The 15131-nt window shown below is 35.7% G+C and overlaps 1 protein-coding gene across 1 annotated transcript; it reads left to right on the top strand.

Moving 5' to 3' along the window:
• The first annotated feature begins 11420 nt into the window (after window positions 1-11420).
• Window positions 11421-12429, top strand: LOC115960330 (cold shock protein 2-like). Its single transcript, XM_031079170.1, has one exon. It carries the CDS (start codon window positions 11593-11595, stop codon window positions 12148-12150), a length of 558 nt encoding a protein of 185 aa, XP_030935030.1. The 5' UTR covers window positions 11421-11592; the 3' UTR covers window positions 12151-12429.
• The last annotated feature ends 2702 nt before the right edge of the window (window positions 12430-15131 follow it).

Here is a 15131-nt window from a genome sequence, read left to right as displayed (position 1 = left end):
GAATCTAGGACCTTTAGCAAAAGGTCGACATGGTATAAACAGACGCTCACCCCATACAGAAGGGCGCTTACAGAAAGCAGACATGAGCTTATCCCTGGATACAGTCCTCAGACGCTCACAACTAGGATAGTCAAGAAACTCTATCCTAGGGACCCAAAGCACATCCACAACAAGTTGCGGTGTGATAGGAATGCACGTACCTCGAACGCGAGTGAAGAAAAGAGGTATTGAACGATCAGTCCCGTGCATGTTGGAGTAAAACTCTTGGATAAGCACGAGAGGACAGGTGATCGGGATGTCACACAGTGACTCCCATCCCCTACTGTAAATGACAGAGGGAAGGTCAGTGTCGGCAAAGTCTGACAGAATGACTTGGCCTTTCGAATGAATGCCTCGTCTAGAAAATTTCTCCAAAAATGCCTTGAAGGCATCGTCATCACAGAACCGAATATGAGATAGTGTAGGATCAGATGATAAAGAAGCTCCGGAACAAAGAGGGTTCCAAGCTGGAGTGGATTTACGCTTAGGTGCCATAGACACCACTAATGCAAACAGAAAGAGAGGGAGAGAAAAGAAAAACAATCAAAAAAGTCCCAAGCAATTTCAAATATAACAAGTATATTGAAAAAGAGTACGTATGCATGGGAAATGCATGAACATGTGACATGCAAAAGAAATTGCATCATGGGCTCAGCCCAATCCAACCTATTAGCACACAAACAGATAACACACATCTAAATGCATGACTATACCATTATAATGCTAATGTGATGCAATGTATGAGGTTTTAAACTCATTTAAGTGAAAACCTATCCAAAAATTTCAATAATAACTCATCAATTTTGAAAAACCCCAAATTTTTTCAAAAACCCCAAAACCTAGGTTTCAAAACATGAAATGCATGAATGTGAAAGGATTAGAAGCTTACCAAGTAAAGAAATTCTTGAAAAAGCTTGAAGAAACCTTGAGGAACAAAGATTGGAGTGAGATGAGAATGTTTGGGAGAGAAAAGAGAGAAGTATCGAGAGAGAGATCGAGTAAAATGAGTTCCGGATTGCATAAGGAGCTTAAATAGTGCCAGCAGTAAATCTCGACAGATGCAGGTATCAAGAGGTATCGAGATATCTGTCGAGGGAGGTGTCAAGAAAATGGTCGTCGACAGCTGAGGTAACGAGGAGGTGTCGAGGAACAACCCAATAGAACCAAAAATTGAAGCTTGATTGATCCACCAAGTGTCGAGAAGCTATCGAGGATGCAGAGCCATTCTTGATAGATCCACCAAGTATTGAGAAGCTGTCGGGATTGCGATTAGAAAAAGCTAAAGAAGCTTAACAGACAGCAAGGTATCGAGGAGGTGTCGAGCTAGAATTTAAAACCAGTTTTTTGAGATGTGAAAAACACAGACATGAATGCAATCCAACATGCAACTCAACCAATGATCCAATCAACATATTTAGCTCTCAAAATCATCTCTCAATAACAATTTTAAGCACATGGATCTTCAAAAAGAAACACACGCACACACACTAAACAAGTCTAACGAATTTTATATTTCAAAAAACAAGTCAAGACAGTTTAGTGAGCATACATTAACACATGTAAAACCTTGTGATGGCTAAATCACATTGTACCTGCACATGTATCAAGAATAGCAAAGAATATTGCATTTTGTGTGTGAAAAACATTGCAAGATTGCATAAGTGTATACATGTTATGACGATTTGAGATATGAAAAAATCACTTTAACTCACACACAATCATAATTGCTTGATGGGGACTATCACCTTCGAGGTACATCCTATAACTCCCACATCTCCTAGAATACACGCTTGCAATCATATTTAAAGCATTTTTGATCTTTTTGCTTTTGATTTTTTTGCTTTTGATTTTTCTTTGCATATTTTTCTTTTAAGCATATCATGCATGGGCATATTAGAGAGAGAAAAAAAAATACCCAATGATTTTTGACATTCCAATTTTGCTATGCCTAAGCACACAAATGTCATTGACACTGAACTTTTGTCATGCCAAAGCATACTGGTGTCATATTATGATTAGCGGCCAACCATGGTGAGATGGTTATTTATGCCTTTCTCTTAGGATTTTCTAGTCCTTCCCGTAAAAAAGAGTGATATGAGTGTTAAGTATAAGAGACAACTTAATCTTACTCATCACAAACACGAGCCACAAAGCTCACTTGCTTAGTTGTGCATAGAGATGCTCATCTAAGTTACAAAAGATACAAATTTTAGAAGACTTTATTTCAATGGCCATCCAAGGTACACAAGTACCAATGTACACAAAACACACACTATTTTTGTATTTTTCTGATTTTTCAATTTTTATTTTTATTTTTATATGAAAAACAAAACAAAGCAAAACTGAAAAATAACCAAACAAAAATATGTTAAACAACCAAAGCATAAAAACTAGATTGACTCAAAACTTAAAAGCAAAACACATAAGTAATGCACAAACAAAAACAAAAAGAGAGAGAGAAAAGTGACAGAATCACTTGGAGCCCTTTTCCTTCCACATCCTGGAAGAACCTTTCCTTTGATTAAAACCTTGAACCGGTGGTGAGGGAGAAAAACTATTCAAGTTTGAAAGAAACATGAGGACTTTGAGAAGATCTCCAAGGGGAGCAAGAGAGGATTGAAGCTGATTCTGGTTCCTAGATGCTATCATGCCGTTGCTCTGTTAAGTGGCATGTCACTTGTAGCAATTTGGTCGAGTATGACCTGCAGCTCTACAATGATGACAGAGATGCTGCTTCTTTTGTTTAGGCTTTTGAGAGTTAGCCTTCTTAGCCCTAGGGTTTTTAACATCTTTTTTCTCAAGCTTAAGGGGTGCTCCTAAGATAGATTTACCCTTGTCTATGTTCTCACTAACTAATTTAGTTTTAATCTCATTGTTCTCAATTTTAACATTACTAGCAGGAGGAACAAAAACAGTAGTACTAGTAGAAGCAGTATTAGAGAAAGAAAGACCATACCCTAAACCTGTTCGATCTAAAACAAATTTCTGAATACTGAGCATATCATCAAGCTTTGCACTTGAAGTCCTCTCCAATTGAGCTTGGACTTGAAACAGCTCCGCTTCAGGCTTCTTAGTCTTCTCAGCCAAGAAATTGTTCTCGAGCCTCAGTGCTCCAATAGTCTGATTAGCTTCATCAAACTTTGTGGAAAGCTTCTCACAATCAAGTTCCACATCATTGAGCTTCTTGGTGGTTAGCCTATATAGTTTCTCATGCCTCTCAGAAAGCTTGTACAACTTCTTATAGGCTGTATGGATGTCATCTTGACCATTAATCTTCTCAAATTTGGATTCCACCAATTCCTCCTCTTCAACCACATCTTCAACAATCCCATCAGTAGGATCAACAGGGGCCGTGAAGGCATTTAAGATTCCGTCATCCTCATTGTTGGAATCATCCTCAGGCTCGGTGTCACTCAGGGTAACAGCAAGTGCCTTGCTTTTCCCAATGCTCTTGAGATATGTAGGACACTCATTCTTCATGTGACCGAAGCCTTGACAGTCAAAGCACTTAGGTCTTGCTGGAACAGTGTACTGACCACCTTCCTTAGCATCCTTCTTCCCTTTCTCTTGGCCTTTAAACTGAGAAGAACTGGATTGCTTGCGGTCCTTGTTGAAACCCTTTCCATTGGCGTTCTTCATAAACTTCTTGAACTGCCTAGTGATGTAGGACTTCATCTTGGAATCTTCATCATCAGAAGACTCATCTGTCTCACTATTCTTGGCCTTCAGTGCTATGCTCTTGCCTTTACTCGTCTTGCCAATCCTTGTTAACCCTAGCTCGTAGGTCTGCAAGTTTCCAACCAGCTCATGCAAAGGAATCTTGTCAATATCCTTTGATTCCTCTATTGCCGTGATCTTGGCATGAAATCTCTCAGGTAGAGATCTGAGCACCTTCCTTACAATCTTGGGTTCAGGAATGGTTTCCCCAAGATTAAAGGCTGAGTTCACTATGTCCTTTAGCTTGGCATAGAACTCATTGAAAGACTCATCCTCCTCCATTTTTATCTCTTCAAAGTTTGTAGTGAGCCTCTGAAACTTTGAATCTTTTACAGCCTTTGTACCCTTAGAGGTTGTCTGGAGGATGGTCCAAGCCTCCTTGGTAGTTTCAGTTAAGGATATCTTCTTGAACTCCTCATTGGTGATTGCACTGAACAATGCATTCAATGCTCTGCTGTTGAAGTTTGCCGCCTTAATCTTGGCATCATCCCAGTTGGCTGGCGCTTCTGTAAACTTAGTCCAGCCTATCTCCACAGCTTGCCACACTTTCTCATCTAAAGACTGTAAGAAAACTCTCATGCATACTTTTCAGTATGCATAGTTAGTGCCATCAAATAAAGGAGGTATGATTAATGACTGTCCTCTATCCATGACAAACAGGGGTCAATGGATCAACACAACAAGGATTAAACCCTAATCAGAGTGTGCCTGCTCTGATACCACTTGATAGGCCACAAACTGAATGACCCCTTGTGATAGAATTTAATTAATTAATTAGCCAAGTTATTAATTAATCAACTTATCATGCAAAAACGTGGTAGCACAAAAAAATCACCAATAAACTAATTATGTAGCAGAAAATAAATAACACGGTGATTTGTTTACGAATGGGGAAAATCTAACGGCAAAAACCCCACCAGGTAATTTTCAGGTCACCACTCCTGAAACTCCACTATTATCACAACAAGCGGTTACAAGTAAAGGAATACCAAGTACCTTACCAACCTACAGTTGAACTTTTACCCAATTGGACTTGTTCTGTAGTGACAGCTTCCCTTTCTGATGTACGACTCCTAAGTACGTGACTAACCAATTGCGCGGATCCCAGTACGCGACTTCAATCACCAACTAAGAAGGTTATTGGTTGCAAAGTTTTTCAATTCATCCACACGATGAAGATCAAGAAGATGCTTGGTCACAAAACCCTACGGTGTACATACAGAGCAACTTCTTCAAGAGAAAGAGATGAACTAGGGCAAGAACTTCGTCTCCGGTCACAATTTGCTTGAACAGAGTTTGCTCAATGCTTGTACAACTTGTGAACTGTTTGACGACCCTTAAAACAATCCTTTTATATGTCTAGGGTTAGGAGAAAAGAAAGGCCAAAGACAAATTCATGGATTCTAAGAAAATCAGATTTGAATTATAAAAGTCTTAAACCTCGACAGATAGGAGGTATCGAGCAGCTGTCGAGCAGGTGTCAAGCACATTGGGCTTTAAACAGCTTTCTTAAGCTTGATAGATGCAGCTGTCGAGTTTTAATGAATTTGCACTATCAACTTGTTTTCTTGGACAGACTTGAAGGTTTCAACATTTGATCTTGAAACATGGTTTCTTGAAATATTTAAACACATCCTAAATCTATCCAAATACAAGTAAAATGCGTTTTGTCAAAGGATAAGCCAATTACATAACATCATGACATATGTTCTTAACATATGAAACACATATGTCCTAACATCATGAATGACAAAGGGTACATGAAGCTTTAAAACTTCACCCGAGAAACATAAAGATGATCAAAGGGGCACAAGGAATCCATATAGATGCATGAATGTAATGAAATAAGATGCTATAGATGATAAGATAATAGAAAGATACAAAACATGTGAGAAATAATGCATGCAAGAGGGTCCCAACAGATCTATAAGCTGTCGAGCTGCTATCAAGCAACTATTGGCCAGACAGAAACTTTCTCGATGGATCGAAAATCTCTGGAGAAGCTATTGAGACAAATTCCAGAAAGTTTCGATGGATAAAAAATGCAATAAGATTTGTCCAGAAAAGAAGTCCAAGGGTCTTGATAGATATCTATCTGTTGAGATCTGTCTAGAAGTTGTCGTGCTTGATAAAAAAAAAAAAAAAAAAAAAAAAAAAAAAATCAAAGAGAGGAAAAACACACAGAAGTGAATGCAATCAAGCAAGCTATTTAACCAAAGATCCAAGCAACATGTTAAGCTCTCAAAAACATCTCTCAATAAGAAAATGTAAATCATTCATAGATCCAAAACACGCACACACTAAACAAATCTAACCAATTTTATATTTTAAAAATAAGTTAAGATAGTTTAGTGAACATACATTAACACATGTATCCCTTGTGATGGCCAAATTACATTGTACTTGCATATGTATCAAAAGTAGCAAAGAATTTGCATGTTGTGTATGAAAACATCACAGGATTGCATAAGTATCTCATGGTATGACGATTGAGATATGAGAAAATCAATTTAACTCATACACAATCATAACTGCTTGATGGGGACTATCACCTTCGAGGTACATTCTATAACTCCCACATCTCCTAGAAGCACACTTGCAACCATATTTAAAAGCATTTTGATTCTTTTTGCTTTTATATTCTTTGCATATTTTTTTTTTCTTTTTGAGCATATCATGCATGGGCATATAAGAGAGAGAGAGAGAGAGAGAGAGAGAAAGAGAGAGAGAGAGAGAGAAGAAATACCCAATTATGTTAAACTTTATACATCACAATTTTGCTATGCCGAAGCACACATATGTTATTCATGATTGACGGGCTTTAATGGTGAGATGGTTATTTATGCATTTCTCTTTGGATTTTTTAGTCATTCCCATAAAAAAGAGTGATATAAGTGTTAAGTACAAGAGATTACTTAATCGTACTCATCACAAACACGAGTCACAAAGCTCACTTGCTTAGTTGTGCATAGAGATGCTCATCTAAGTTACAAAAGACACAAAGTTTAAAAATTTTTGTTTCAATGGTCATCCAAAGTACACAAATACTAATGTATACAAACACACACTGTTTTTGTATTTTTTTTTCTCTTTTTATTTTGAAAAAAAAAAAAAAAAAAAAACCAAACAAAAACAGACAAACAAAATGAAAGAATGAAGATAGATGCAAATGAATGAAAGCATGATTCCAAAAGTAGATAAGAAATCAAGCAAAGTGAGTCCTACTTTAAATAAAAAGAATTAAAGCAGAGGACAACAAAAAAACAATTAAGTCTTAGGATCCTTTGTCATCCACATAGCACGAGTCTTTGACTGTGAAGATGAAAAGACATGTGTTCTAGTATGACTACTAAAGGATATAGAGGAATTAGAATTCTCCTGAAATTGAGTTAAAAAGCTCAAAACTTTTAATAACTCACCAAGAATAGGTACAAAGCCTTTAGACAAAGGATGAGACCTATTGGACGCTCGCTTATAAGGAAACAACTTGAAACAATTAGGACGAGTGTGACCTAAAGCACCACAATGGCAACAAACATGAGTAGTTTTAGAACTACTCGGTTTCCTAGAAGGAGATCTAACCTTGGGGGCTGACAAAGACCTTAATTTAAGACAATTTGGCCTAATATAACCAACAATATGACAATGATGACAAGTGGGGACAAAAACAGAATTTTTATTCAACCTAGGAAGAGTTTTAGACATAGATTTAGAAACTTCAGCGTTAACATCAGATATTTTACCTTTGTCTATCCTAGCAAAATTAGCCTTCAACTCTTCATTATTCCTTTTAAATGGAGGAATATAAAAATATTTTTTATTTTTGAGTTAGGCTCAACAACAAGTTTGACATTAGTTAATTTTTCAACTTCAGTTTTAAATTTAACTAGTTGCTCTTCCAAACTGTTAATTTTGTCCACCTGAGATGAAATTTGATTTTTAAAATTCTCATTCAAATTATTGACTTCATCTAATTTTGCAATCAAATCATCTTTTTCAAGTTTGACCTTTTTAAAATTTAGCTTTTAATTTTGTAGAACATTCAAGAGATTTCATAGAAAAATTATAAAACTTGCAATAGACATCTTGAATATCATCATCATCATCATTCAACATAAGATCATGTAAATCAAAACAATCAAGAGTTTCCATGACAATGGGGGTCAATGGATCACATAGCAAAGATTAAAACCTAATTAGAGTATGCCTGCTCTGATACCATTTGTTGGGAAATTTAGATCCCGGTTGATAGAATTAACAAATTTTAAACCTAAGTTGTTAATTGGATTTATTATGAATAAATCTTGTTAAAACAAACAAACATCAATTTCATGTACATCGGAATAGTAAATAAGACAAGATATGATAACCCAAGAAAGCCAATAAAACAAACTAGTTTCATAGTAAAAAACCTAGGGGGAAACCTTCCTGAAAAGCAATTCACTATAGTAAAGAGAAGTTTCAGATCTAGTATAAAACTTTTGTCCCTAGACTCCACAATCCTCGTAGATGAACTTACAGCAAAAACCTTCTACTGCTTTAGAACCTCTGAACTCTTCAATATATGAACATCATCCTTTTACACGTATCACAGTACGTGACTAACCAATGCACGACTCCCAGTACGTAACTAACTCACCAACTTAAGGAAGATTATTGGCTGCAAAGTTCTTCACTTCATCAACAATGAAGATCAAGAAGTACTTGGTTACGAAACCCTAAGGCGCAAAAGACGTAGTAACTTCTTTGAAAGAGAACAAGGCACTAGGTCACTGTTTGCATGTATTCTCCATGTATGGTCACTCAATACATATGTGATGGCCTTTAAAATAAGCCTTATATATGTCTAGGGTCATGAGAAAAGAAACCCTACACATACACATCAACTTGGGCTGAAAATCAGATTTAGAAATTCTGATTTATTAGATCTCGATAGATACAGCTTCTGTCGAGCTGCTATTGAGATCCATCATTAAATCTCAATAGATATTATCTGTTGAGCTATCTGTTAAGGTTTAATGAACAACACTTCTTCACTTGTTTCTTGGATAGACTTGCATAGCTTCAATACTAGACTTGAACTCTTGTTCCTTAAAGTACTAAACCCATCCTAGATCTACCTAATTACAATTAAAGTGCGTTTTGTCAAAGGATTATCCAATATACAATAACATATGTTCTAACAAGTTCCACATATGTCCTAACAAACTTGACCCATCGGAATAGTAGGGTAACGATGGCACTTGTTAGGTATTGAGTTAAGTCGCTCAATAGCCTAGTTGGTAGGTGGGCATAGGCCTTTTTGATGACATTGTGATCTCGAAATATGTCCACAAATATGAGATAATTGTATTAATTTGATGCAAATTTTGGTGCAAATCTAGGGTTATTGCACCATACAATAGTGAATCAATAAATGAGATTGAAAGTTAAAAAATTTACTTTTAATCTCAACCTTTGGATCAAAAACACATGTAACCTTTGAACTTTTTACCTCTCCACTTAAAATTTTTATATATCTCTCAATTATATGGTAATTGTACTATGGAAATTATTGCATGAGATCCAAATTCAAGTTAATTAAGTTAACGAATTTTGACCAACTTACATTGAGGTTTGATCATCGAAGCTTTCAAATGTCTTGACTCCACATGTTTGATTTTTGATAAATCAATTATTTTATTGCAAAATTATAAATAATTAAAAAAAAAACAAAAGTATATAAACTAAAAATATTGTCATTAGAAAAAGACAAAAAGTATACTGACAAAAGAGAAAAATAACAAGAGAAATGCTAGGGACATCAATTTTGGCACAACTTTGTACAACAACTCACCATATGGCGAGTTGTGATTGGTTAGAATGTGTTAGTGGCCATGTGGGGACACACTCTTATCAATTATAACTTGCTATGTGGCGAATTGTGACACAAAATTGTTCCAAAATTGATGTCACTAGCATTTCTCAGAATAACACGCCCCATGTCGTGAGGATAAGCCATAAAACATGCTTGTACTTTGGGGGATTCTAGCATTTTGCCCTTAATTTTAAAAAAATTTAGCAATATGTCCCTGTTTTGAAACTATTTAGGTATATGCTCCTGTTTTGAAACTCGATTTTGATAAAATTGAGTTTCGATTGGTTTAAAATCGAGTTATGTATGCCCGATCAAACTTAAAAAGGAAAAAAAAAAAAAATTCATGTAACTCAAGTTCATGGAGCTTGAGTTTCATACTTATAGCTGTGTTCAGGGAGACCTACAGTGGCGTTTTAAATGGAACTTGAGCTCCATGAACTCGAGTTCCATGCAAATATTTTTTTTATTTTTTTTATTTTTTTATTTTTTATTTTTATTATTTTTTTTTCAAGTTTGATCACCCTAAACCTATAACTGTGTTCAGGGAGTGCTATAAAGGCGTTTTAAATAGAACTTGAGCTTAATGAACTCGAGTTCCATGCAAGTTTTTTGTTTTTGTTTGTTTGTTTGTTTGTTTGTTTTTTTGTTTGTTTGTTTGTTTGTTTGTGTTTTATTTTTTATTTGTTATTTATTTATATGTTTGATTGCCCCATACCTATAGCTGCGTTCAGGGAGTCCTATAGTGGCGTTTTAAATGGAACTCGAGCATGGATGGAGCCATGGTTGGACTTGGGGGGGCAATTGCCCCCCCAAATTTTTTTTTTTTAAAAAATATTATTATATATATGAGTTCTAATTTTAGCAATTTTGTTTTAGAAAATTACACTTTTACTCCCTTAAAAATATTATTGATTCTTTTAAGAGTATTGTTATAGTCACAAATTTTTCTATAATATTTTTACAAACGGTTAAGGTAGCAAATTCTTATTGGTTCGTATTTGGGCTCACCACTTACATTATCAACAATTTGTAAAAAAGTTTATAGATCAAACATTTTCCACATTTTAAAGACCATTAAAAAAATATTTATAAGTCTAAAATCTAAAAAAGAAATATGCAAGCCCAAAAAAATTAGTACAACAACAAAAATTATCAATAGTAAAACTAAAAAAATTAAGCCTAGTTAACCAATTTTACTTAAAACAAACAATCTGACCCTTTAAAAAATTTTAAACAACTAGTAGCTAAGTGACTAAGTAGCAACAAAGTCGAAAGCCGAAGTCACTGCACACAATCGACAGCAAAGCTGCCCCCCCTAACTCTATGTTCTAGCTCCGTCCCTGAACTCAAGCTTCATCAACTCGAGTTCTATGCAAGTTTTTTGTTTTTTTAAAATTTGATTACCCCATACCTATATCTACGTTCAAGGAGTCTTATAGTGACGTTTTAAATGGAACTTGAGATGGAACTTGAGTTTTATGAACTCAAGTTCCATACAAGGTTTTTTTTTTTTTTTTTTTTTTTTTTTTTTTAAGTTTGATCGGGTATTACTCGATTTTCTATAAACTGAGTTTTTTTATTAAAACTCGATTTTTTCAAAATCGAGTTTGAAAATAGGACAATAAATCTAAATAGTTTTAAGATAAGGACATATTAATAAATTTTTTTAAAAATAAAGGTAAAATGCTAGAATCGCAGTACTTTGCACCAATACGATCCAACAGTCCAGTATCCCCGTATCAACCGTCCGATCTCTACAAACCTGGTCCCACCTAATTATACCCTCAAAAAAAAAAAAAAAACCATTGGATAATGCAATTCCAACTTCGCTGCCACTCTATCACTCGTACTCGTACCCTCTCAGCCCTCGTCGACCCTTTCCTCTTTCCCCTATGGCCAATCACTACTGATTAAAAAAAAAAAAAAAATCGAAGAAGAAGAAGAAGAAAGTTCTAGAAGATTCCAAAAATTCTAGATCAATGGCGGAGACGAAGAGATCGACGGGCATAGTGAAGTGGTTCAGCGCGCAAAAGGGGTTTGGATTCATAACTCCAGACGATGAAGGCGAGGATCTCTTCGTGCATCAGACCTCGATCCAATCCGATGGGTTTCGGACTCTTTCGGAGGGTCAAGCCGTCGAGTTCTTCATCGATTTTGGAGACGATGGGCGCACCAAGGCCGTCGATGTGACCAACCTCACCAGATCCCGCCGCGGCGGTGGAAGAGGAGGTGGGAGGGGTAGAGCTGGTAATTTTGGCAGATTTGGTGGTGGAAGGAGTGGTTTTGGACTAAGAGGTGGAACTGGAAGAACTAGTGGCGGCGGTGAGTGTTACAATTGTGGGCGAATTGGTCATTTGGCTAGGGATTGTTATCAAGGCTACAGTGGTGGAGGCAGCGGCGGTGGTGGTGGTGTTGGGACTCGGAGATACGGCGGAGGCGGTGGTGGGCGTGGATATTATGGTGGCGGTGGCGGAGGAGGAGGGTGTTATAATTGTGGAGAAGAAGGACATTTTGCGAGGGATTGCCCTAACGCTTAAAATATTATTACACGTGGCGTGTCCTGATTGGTTAATTGGGCATATAGAATTTTTTTTTTTTTGGTTGGGTTTGTAATTTTCTTTTGTTGGGTGCTGGGAGATTGTTGTTGGGAATGGAATGCAAAGCGCGCTTGTTTTTGTCACCAAATTATTTCTGGTTGTTGGGTTTTTGCTGGGTAAGCTTGTTTTTAATTTTTTTTTTCTTTCTCCCCTAAGTTTCATAAATATTACATATATGGTCAATAATTGAATTAATGAAAAGGTATATTTGTTGATACATGTCTCTGCCTTTTGTTTTCTTGGGCCATTTCAATTTTCTTTTTCCATGTATGTCATGATATTGTCATCAAAGTTGAACCGCCATTGTTAATTTTTGAAGGTTTTAATTTGAGTTTCTGGAATTTGATATTAAAACCCAATATAATGTTTTTGTACTATTGGATAAATTTGGAATGAATTGTTGAGCTGTTTATGTGGATAGAATAGATAGGTACTAGTTTGCTTTTGTAATCCTTATCTTGAAAAATTTATTGTGGATGTTCTTTTTTTTGGTAGCTGATGAAAGTAGTGAGTAGTGACATTAGAATAAATAAGTGGGGTATAGTAGAGAATAATTTGGATGATGTAAGTTATCTTCAGACTCTATTCATTACCTTAGAAAGTTCGACCAAATACAACAACTTGTATGTATAACCAAATTAATCTATTTCTTGAAGAAAGAAGATGAAGAACCATGGGCCCTGGGAAAAGAGAGAATGTGTTAGTGTTTTCTAATCCATGCATGTTTAGAGGACCTTGCGATCTCATACACCTTATCCCTGTTTGTAGCCATTGAGAGGTTGATGTAGATGGTTTAAGATTGCTTTCTGCCCCTTGGATGCAATAGGACCTTGCGATCTCATACACCTTGTGATCTCATACACAAAATCTAAGTTGATGTATGCTTATCACAAAAAATTCAGCATAAATCATGTGTGGTATGTTGCAGTGATGGTTAGGATGTTAGCCTAGACCTATCTTGCAAAATAGGAACCCTTGCAGATGTCATGGTTCAGTTTTTAATAATTGGAAAACTTAACTTTAATATTCTTGGGCAACCTTGACTGTATTTTTGTCTATATTCTGATTTTAAGGACTAAGGAGCCAACTTCACCAATTTTTATAATTGTGATCATTGTGCTCATGCTAACATGTGCACTGACTGATGGCTTTTAGTTTTTTTATTATGTCTTCAACACAGGGTCCTACAATGGAGTGGACATCTACTAACTCCTGCTTATGTATAAATTTGCTCAGTAACACTCTCAATAGCACTTGTCTTCTTGATCCTTTGGAATTTAATCAACAGGGGTGTGGGTGTTCACTTGGTGGTTTCTGAATCCATTGATCTTATTCATGCTACCATATATTACTTGACCATTTGAATTCTATCCATCTTCCTTTCTTATTGGGATGAACTACCTTAGTTCAATTGTTGAAAGTTATCTAGTCTTGTGATTCAATTTCCTTAGGCCTGTAATTAGTAGCGTACAAGCCCCTCACATCCAATATCTCTCCTCATTTGGTGTACAAAGCAAACAGTTTCTTAAGCTTGCATGAGAAGTAAAAAATTTTGAAATACTACCGAGCAGCTCTATTCCCAATTCAATTTCAAAGGCACTTTCTTTTTGTAAAACTTATTCAAATCACCATTTGCTATCTTGTTTACAGGAAAAGCTGTAATGAAGGGTGTCTGAATGTTTAGACTCAATTTTGCAAGTCGGAGCATTTCTTTGAGTTCAACTTTTAATTTTGTCTTCATTTTTTTTCTGTTTATGCATCTGAGTGAATGCCATCAAACAACTCTGAGAAATAGCCCATGCTTTTTAAGGAAATTGGCATTCTCTTCCCAGTTTCTCGTTTGAGTCAAATATATTTGATACTCCAGCAATATTCTTTCCTTTCACATGATTGGTAATCCAAATTTGAGTTTTGCCTATAGTGATTGATGCTTTAAATCGTGGGTGGAAATGTTTGAACAAACTAGGCTGACATTGTAGGCTTTGCAGGTATATTGAGCCCAAAACAATTTGCATTTTTCTTCAATTTGGACATGCTCAAGTGATCAGCAATTCGACACACATAAGGACAGCTGTCTCTATTGTTTAAGCACCTATTTCCTAAATCAAAAGTATGATTTAATGCCCATTTCCAGTGTTTCTTTTAATGGTCAATTCACTTTGGTTCATGTTGATTTAGGGGAAAATATTGAGATCTTGCTTTTTGGTGCTAGCAAAAATTTATTTGAACTGGTGTCTGATGTCTTTCCTTACATAGGACGATGATGTAACTGAAAGAATTGTATTTGTTTTGACTGTGATGTGTTTCAAAATTATGATGTATCTCTCCCACTGCAGGGTAGAGGTAGAGACTAGCCCATAAAAGCAAGGACCATGATTGTTACACCCATAAAAAAATTTCAGACTCCGTACACGTCATGTTTAAAATTTGGAGATTCTTGAAAAATTTAAACATTTGGTGCCTATATTTTACACATGGTATGTACGGAGTATATATGAATGTAATAATTTTCCTAAACTTTAATATCAACACTATTTGATTTCAAACTTATTTCTTACCTCTCTCTCTCTCTCACACACACACACACAAGTTTGCAATTCCTTGGTCAAGAGGTTTTTTTTCCCTCCGAAGTGAAGTTTTCACCTACAAGGAGCAGTCAGATATTAATTTAAAGACGATTTTTTTCAATTTTCCAATGCTATTTTCAGAATTTGAAGCCATATAGATTTATCCCACTTTTGATTGCCAATGGAAGAGCAATAAGGTTATGGACAATTTTTTTTTTTAAAATATTTTTTTTAACTTGTTAATGAAATATTGTGAAAATTTTCGTGTCACTACAACTTTGATTGAAGAATGGCGAGTTTAAGCGAATTATGGTTAAAAATGAAAACATATTAGAGAACAACTTAAGAATAATA

This window comes from Quercus lobata, chromosome 9 (assembly GCF_001633185.2).
Source record: "Quercus lobata isolate SW786 chromosome 9, ValleyOak3.0 Primary Assembly, whole genome shotgun sequence".
Lineage (NCBI taxonomy): Eukaryota > Viridiplantae > Streptophyta > Magnoliopsida > Fagales > Fagaceae > Quercus > Quercus lobata.
The sequence above is the reverse complement of the archived record's forward strand: the minus strand, read 5'-3'. Positions and strand labels throughout refer to the sequence as shown.

Excerpts from the sequence above, each read along its gene's own strand:
- LOC115960330 (XM_031079170.1), top strand. The coding sequence starts at position 11,593 with ATGGCGGAGACGAAGAGATCGACGGGCATAGTGAAGTGGTTCAGCGCG.